General features: G+C 42.9%; 1 protein-coding gene across 2 annotated transcripts in view; it reads left to right on the forward strand.

Moving 5' to 3' along the window:
• Positions 1-7844, forward strand: part of TRPC7 (transient receptor potential cation channel subfamily C member 7) — a 56409-nt gene that overhangs the window by 37659 nt on the left and 10906 nt on the right. Inside the window, exons 5-6 of one of the 2 annotated variants that reach the window (XM_052689604.1) lie at positions 1065-1298; positions 3308-3470. In XM_052689604.1, the coding sequence (XP_052545564.1) occupies positions 1065-1298; positions 3308-3470 (397 nt within the window). Of the gene's footprint in view, positions 1-1064; positions 1299-3205; positions 3471-7844 lie in introns of both variants that reach the window. The other variant, XM_052689605.1, reaches the window with a different exon arrangement.

Raw genomic sequence — 7844 nt, forward strand, 5'->3', positions numbered from 1 at the left:
GAGCAAATGCATTTAGATGCCACACCACAAGAACTTCCAGCAAAGAAGATGGAGAAGAGTTCATATAAAGGACATGGTTGCAGGAGGCTGCATGGAAATTGGTCGGCCCTGCTTGCGCTTGATTAAATGTGAATTTTGCTGCTGCTATGGAAACAGGATTGCAGGAAATATTTATAATTACCAGTGGGTAAAATATTCCAACATTTTATCTGTTCTGAAACATTTTGGCCTTGGAGTCCTGCTACGACTGAATATTGAGCAAGCTGGTGAATCTGACCTGAGCTGTCGGCTCCAGTTCACCCAGTGAAATCATCCCCTTTCCCCAGCACTCCCCAGTACAACATGGATGTCAAAATCCTTGAATTCTCTGGCTTTTAGATTTAGGTGTTTCTCTGGTGTTTAGATTTACTGTAAGTCTACTCTTAGAAAGATCCTAAATTCAGGATAATGTCAGGATTTGCAAAGTGGTAAAGCAGGCTTTAATGTCTGGAAATTCATTATTTGGTATATAAAACTTAATGAAAAGGGCAATGCAAGGACGAAACTTTTGTTTTTCTTTTTCTCTGATCAGGCTACGTTTACTGCTAGGTCAGATTTCCTTTCACAAAGCTATTTCCATTCTTAAAATGCTCCCAAGCTCTGCATTAAAGGAGGAGAAAAACCCCAGCAGAGTAAGTAGTCAGCCAAGCTTAGCAAGAAGATTTTGAAGAAAGGAAATGTGCCTTTTTTTTTTTTTTTTTTCACAAGTAGATCAGCTGTAGGATTTTATAACATCCTCAGTATTTGTGAACTGTGCTTTCACAGATCTGCAGAAATCTGTTTTATCAGCGATTAATCTGGTGAAATTTTGAGATGTTAGCATTGTTTGTGCAAAGGAGTATACTAGCTTAAACATGTAATCATTTTAAAGGAAAGCTGACATTAAGTGTTCTCTTGAGGAAGTCAGTTTAACTGAAGAGTTACTTGCTTCAACCTTCGAAGCCACTGGTAGCTGGGGAATGGGTCTGTCTGAATGCAAAAAGTGCCTTTGTCTGCTGGTTAAACGTGCTGTGGCCTCTCTGTAGGCATGATATGGTCAGAGTGTAAGGAGATCTGGGAAGAGGGCCCACGAGAGTACGTGGTACATCTCTGGAACCTTCTGGACTTTGGGATGCTGTCCATCTTTGTGGCGTCGTTCACTGCCAGGTTCATGGCTTTCCTCAAAGCGACCGAAGCACAACAGTACGTCGATCAGTACGTTCAAGATGATGACCTCAATAATGTCACCCTTCCCCCTGAAGTTGCTTACTTTACTTACGGTAAGATGCTTTTGGCTATCTAATGCTTCTTATTCTTTCAAGCTGTTGTGTGCTAGTGCTGAAAGTACCTTCCTTTTTGTGATATTTATGAAAGTTATTTTCCATTTAAAATCATCCTTCTGAGATTTACCCATTCCAGCCATTTTCATAAGCAGCCAAAAAGAACTGAGATCTGACCCTCGTCGAGTCTCTAATTTTGCTCTGAGGCTTAGCTCAATCACTTCCTGAAAAATAGCTTGAGCAACAAATTATTGGGACCTGGGAGGATATAATTTAAATTATAGATGATGAACCCACTTCATTTTTCAAATGCAAGAGGAGGGACATGTGAACCAGTGTGAGATCTGGAGCTGCGTTTGTAACTGGTGGTGTGCTGTGCATCTGTTACATCCAGTGCCTGTGTAATAGACATACAAAGAGAAATCACACCCATACACTGCTCCATCTCCAAGAGAACACCTTTATTTCTGAGATCCTATGCGACTTATAAATGCTAACGTTTGGAAATGCAAGCAATAGCACAGCTTTGGTTAACATTATTTCTGATGTTTTTTCTTTGATATTCGCAAACAGAGCTTTACACTCCCATATAGTGGCTGGACTTGTTGCGTGCCTCTGTAAGCTTGAGATATAACCTTAGATAAAATCTATGGGGACTTTGCTTATGGAAAGCTGCAAGGTCTGTGGGTGTGAGCAGAGTGGAGCACCCTTTGCTCACTAGGCTTGCAAGGCAATGTTCTAGCAATGAGCTTGGACCAGAGGGGCAGATCTGGGCAGGCAGTCTTCATTCACAGTAGACTTACACCATGTGGCACCAGGGATACGTGCCCTGAGACCACAGCCATGGACATGCTCAGCCTCCTGCTTGCTTCTCTGAAGATAAGCTTCCCTCCCGCTGCTCCAACAAGAAAGAGGAACTCATGCTGTGGTTTTGCTCTCTCTGGTTTGCTGGTGAACCATATAAAGTGAATTCATGATATAGAAGTGTAAAGGGTCCAGAACAGAATGTCACAAGCAGATCCTGTGAATTCTTTCATCTGCTGCTTTTCCTTGGTACAAATTGCTGGAAATAATGCTGAAGTTTACTGCTGTGTCCTTAGAGATGTCACTTGTGTATGTTTGGTGGCCCTGCTAGGCAGGGGGGTTGGAACTACATGATCCTTGAGGTCCCTTCCAACCCGGGTGATTCTGTGATTCTGTGATTCTGTTTTGGCTCTGAGTCAATACTTTCATCAAGAAGCTCACTGATGCAGTGACACTTACAAGCTACATTAATATAAATGATCAATTTTTAGTAAACAAACAATGCTTAACTGATATCAAAAAGGCATTTTTAAAGTAGAAATATTAGAGTGGCTATGTTGCCAAAGTTGGTCTCAATTTAAAGATAACACAACAATGATACATTTAGTGACTGTACCTGCTTTATCTGAACAAATTCAAGCTTCCTTGTCTAAAGTTACGAAGAGAGAGATCTCAGCCTCCCTATTGTTTCTCTTCCATGTATAAACATAGTGCCATGTATCCAGCTAGAGTTATAGCCAGTTATATCTGCTCTGTTGTGATTTTGGTTTTCAGTCTCAGGGGCATCAGCTGGAAAAAGGACAGCTCAGTTGATGCTGCAATAGGAAATCAAAACTCCCAAACTTTTTTTTTAAAGTCTTTTATCTGTTGTGTGACTGGTAAATCTCAGTGACTTGCTCATTTCTCATCATTTCCATGTCAAAAATGAAAATATTTCTTGCCCATCCTTGTAAAGAATGCTGAAGACCAGTTGTTCCAAGCCCTTTTTTCCCCTTAACTCCTGGCCAGAATCAAGATGAAGCCCTAAAAAGGAATCATTTATCATCATAACATCCACCTGCCACTTTTCATTACTAATGTCTAATGTCCATGTATTGTTTTAGCCAGGAACAAGTGGCTTCCCTCGGATCCTCAGATCATTTCAGAAGGACTGTATGCAATAGCTGTGGTACTCAGCTTCTCCCGCATTGCTTACATTCTTCCAGCCAACGAAAGCTTCGGGCCCCTGCAGATCTCTTTGGGAAGGACTGTGAAGGATATCTTCAAGTTCATGGTCATCTTCATCATGGTGTTCCTGGCCTTCATGATTGGAATGTTCAACCTTTACTCTTACTACCTTGGTGCAAAATACAACCCTGCATTTACAACGTGAGTACTTAAGGAAAAAAGGGCTGCTCTTGTAGGGCTCTGTTCATTCTGGTTTATTGCTGCTGCTAACTCTGTCCAGGTAGCTGGGATGCTGATGAAAATTCTTCAGCTGTTAGGCGGGTGGTTGGCTAAAAGCAGAGAGGTGTCTGCACAGTGGGTGATTCCATGTGCAAACAAAAGTCCATCTCTGCAGCATACCTTTGTGTTCTCTATTCTTTTGTGATTCCACCAAACCTAAACCTCCCTTCCTCTTAGCTGCTCCCTCCCTACTTCTTGCTGGGCTTCCCACAGTGGGGGCTTTCCATCCCACACACCCACCTGTGAGGGAAGAAGAAAGCTTGGTGTGATGCTTTCCCCCTGCTGTGATCTGACATCAAGGCAGTCTCACCACACTTGTAAAGCCTGAGATGAGGAGCAGACAGCAGCTGGCGTTGGATGTGTAATTTCTCTAATGTGTCATACAGCTAGCCTCAGCTCATAGCTCCCCTAAGAGAAATGACCTTATTGGCATCATTTCTGCTCTGTGAGTGGCTGTGTCCTTCCAAAGACAGGAGCCAGTCTTACTACACTGCTCTCTTGTGCGACACATACTTTGTCCCACAACGTTTAAATTTTCTGATTGAACCAAACGTGCCTTCTGAACCTTTCTGTAACTCAGGACACACATTAATGGAAGGATTTATGAGGGCAGATGCAATTGCATTTATCTGTGCTTGGTAGTAAGAGAGAAGAAAATTGAGTGTGGGATGTGACTTGGTTCCTGTTGGAAGAGAAGATGTCCTTGAAGCACAAGAGTTAATGTGAAATTGAGTAGATGCTGTCCCTGACTGCAGCAGTTATGGTGTCCCCCAGGCAGGTTGTCAGAGCACGCGTTACAGATTCCAGTCTCTGATGCAAAAGTGATAACTGTCCAATTAACACACACAGCACAAGTGGATCTCTGGGTCTTTTGATGGAAATAATGAGGAAACATTGCCTGGAATGGTGACTGCTCACCAGAGGAAAGATTGCTTGAGTGCCTGAGGACTGTCTGAGCTGAGGAGAGTCCTGTCAAAAGGCACTGCTTGTCCTCCTTAATGTCAGCCTTGTGATCACTGATCCTGGAGGGACTTCATGGAGTTACAAAGCAAATTTTCCATGAAAATGAATTTTCCTTTTAATAGCTTGGAAAAGACTTAAAATAAGCCTGATTTTCCTCTGATTATATAAACATGCAGAAGCGTTAAAGGATGATGAGTGAAAATGAGCCCTTCATCGCATGAAACAGAGTGTAAATTAACATTCATCCTCAAAATCCTTCTCAGATGTCTTATTCAACAAACCAGAAACCTGCAGTCCCACACAGTTTTGGCAAGCTAGGAATGGTACATTGGCAAAGGGGCTAACCCTCACAACATTTCCTTGTTTGCTTTTCTTGAGCAGCCTGTGAACCATCCTGAGCATGGTGCTTTCCTGCTGCCATTCACTTATTTGTGACAAGGGGGGAAGTCTCAATGTGTTGTCAGAATTTGCTGAGGCGAAGAGAAATGCTCACTTTGAACTCGTAAGCATTTTGTGATTTCACTGACTTCTCTGAATGCACCTCATAGCAGACGTCGCAAATTCCAATGCGTTAAATTTTACAGAAATTAAATTTCCTACTCAAAACGATGGCTGTTTTACTATGGAACCTGAGTTGGATATCTCTTGGCTAATTGTGACAGAAGAAAAAACCTGCTGGATTTGCACGTTAATCAGACTGGCCGGTTCCAAAGGGCACTGAATTGACAGCTCCCTCTGAACATCGCAGTGGATATCCCCAGTGATACCCTCACAGACAAGGAGCTGCTCACGGAAATAACACTGGATTTCAAACAACCACAGCTCCCCAGGACAGTGTGTAGGAGGAGAAAAAAAATGAATCTTTGTCCAGGTATCATTGAGAGGGAATTGAATGCTTACATCTAATAATAATCCATGAATGCTGGTGTAGCTTGCACTTTTGGAATCCCCTTCATTTTGCTTTCTGCAGAGCAGGCACACAGCACCCCGGTGGCCTCTGAACCATGTTATCATGCAGTTTCTGTCAGTTCTTCAATTTTAATGCTCTTGATGCAAAGGAAATGAAAATGCAGCGTGCTTTTCCTCACGCTGTTGAACACTGAGATTATTTAGCTAACTGTGGTATACTTCCAAATTTTTCTTTTTCAGTTCTTCAGTGCTGAAAAGTTGACAGCTTTCAGGACTCTTGCGGCCGACCCCAGCACTGTTTATGTGTTTATTGTATGCTGTGTACAGAACACAGCTCTCCAAACAGCCCGTAATTATGAACATTCTATGCAAACAAAACTGAAATGGAGGCAAGACTGATTGTGTTCGTCTTGCTTTTTGCATCGCAAATCAGGCTGAAGTCTGCAGCATGAGGGTTTCTGTCTGCTTCTCCCCAAGGGGAACTGTGACTCACTGCTCAGTGCCAATGTTACTTAAAGGCTTGGAGGCTTTTTTCTTCTTATTTTGCTCTGTCAAAATATGATATTTTTGTGGATTATATTGACTGCATTGTTTTTCTGGCAATGTTAAAGCTCTACCAATCAATTTAAGGAAATAACTCAGTCTGAAAGGATGCCTTAAGCTTTCTTAAAGGGGAGGATGCAAGACTGACATGAAATCATGTCCTCGCTGTGATCTTTTTTGATGAACAGCACACAGCTGCTTAGAGAAGCAAGGAAAATCTGAAACTAGATGATTGCCTGTGGTCTGTTTTCTTCCGTAATGCAAAATCTTTGTTTAACTTCATCAAGACTGCCTATTGAAGCAAAATTCTTTCTGCTCCCGCTACAATTCCTGGCCCTTCTGCAGTGAGGAGAGCACAGCATATCCATGCCAGCAAGCAGCACCACTCAATTTGTCCCTGCCAGCTCCCCCTGCTCTCCGGAGTGGTTAAGATGGACAGGACTTTTGATCTCTTCCCTCATTTGTTTACCTTTGGGAAGGATAAAGCACTCTGTCTCTTTGCAGGAGGGGGGCAAATAGCATAGTTGATGCTGACGAGACACATCAACATCTTGGAAATTTCAAAAAGTTTGCTCCAACTGTCTTCATCTCATGTTTTAGTGAGACACTTTCAAAAAGAAAAGAATATGTTCCCTGTGACCTGTGCCAAATCTTTTGCAAATTGGCAGTAGTGAGAGGGGAGGAACCATCCAAGTTTGGTACAGACTGCCCAGAAAAGCTGTGGATTCCCCATTCTCCAGGCTGGAGAGCTGTTGGTTGGCAACCTTGCCCATGGCTGGGGGCTTGGATCTTTAAGGTCTCCACCAACGTAAGCCATTCTGTGTTTCTCTGATGCAGCCTCGTCAGAAGGTGGGGATGATCTAGTACCAGGTCCCTTCAGAATCATTTCCTCTGCAAGTGAGAGTGCTGTGTCTGTCTGTAGGCATTGTTGAGCGTTGTGTTGGGATGCCATTTCTCCTGCCACCCTCCTGCTCCCATACCCATTCTTCTTCCACTTGATGCTAGGATTAAGGACTTTGGACATTTGCAGAGGAGCACGATGGCTGTGCTGGAGCCCTCAGCTTCTCGGGGTGGCCAGGGCCAGCCAGTAATTTACTTTTCAAGGAGAACCTGACACCTCTCCAGAACAAAGGTTAATGCTTAAACTGCAGAAAAGGAGCGGAATTGACATGTTGTGTTAAAAACCACCGGCAGGGTGGAAAACTAAGGGAACCTTTCCAAATTAAAAAAGGGAGGTTAATAGCAGGGTGCAGCTGGGATCCAGGCTGGTGGTTACGGTTTTTATTAGTTTGATAAGTGACTGATGACAGGTTTCAAAGCCAGTGGTTTTTGGTGTTGTACAAGTTCTTTAACTAGAAATACAATGTCTAATAGAATAGGAGCTAAGCACATTTCTAACATAAAAGTGAAGGATATCTGACATGTTAATGTCAGCTGTCCTTTGCTGCGTGTGATGGGAGGAGATGAGAGCAGAGTGAGGAGAGGAAATACCCTCCAAGTAGAAAAGAAGCGGTGCTTTTTTGCAGCAGTCATAGCTCGTCCTACAGGTAAATGTCTGCGTAATATGCCAGCCTCATTGCAAAACAGCAAGGAGGCACAAACAATTAATTTATCTGAGTAAAATGAAGACTGAATAGAAAGCCACATTTCAACTGATGTTGTGTGACACCTATTTGGAACACCGCTCAGGATCATCTCCCACAAGTCAGTGCGGTTATGCTGGATGAGAATGATCCTGAATATTTACTGCAGTCTTACTATGATATGCAAATGGAGGAGGGGATGCCAGGAGTTGTGATGGGAGATAAGAGCCAGTTTGCTGTGGCTTCCCTAGGTCATGTTCTAGTTTGTGTCTATAATCTGTTTTTACAAACAGATCTT

Source organism: Tympanuchus pallidicinctus, unplaced genomic scaffold (assembly GCF_026119805.1).
Source record: "Tympanuchus pallidicinctus isolate F22 unplaced genomic scaffold, pur_lepc_1.0 scaffold25, whole genome shotgun sequence".
NCBI classification, from domain to species: Eukaryota; Metazoa; Chordata; class Aves; order Galliformes; family Phasianidae; genus Tympanuchus; species Tympanuchus pallidicinctus.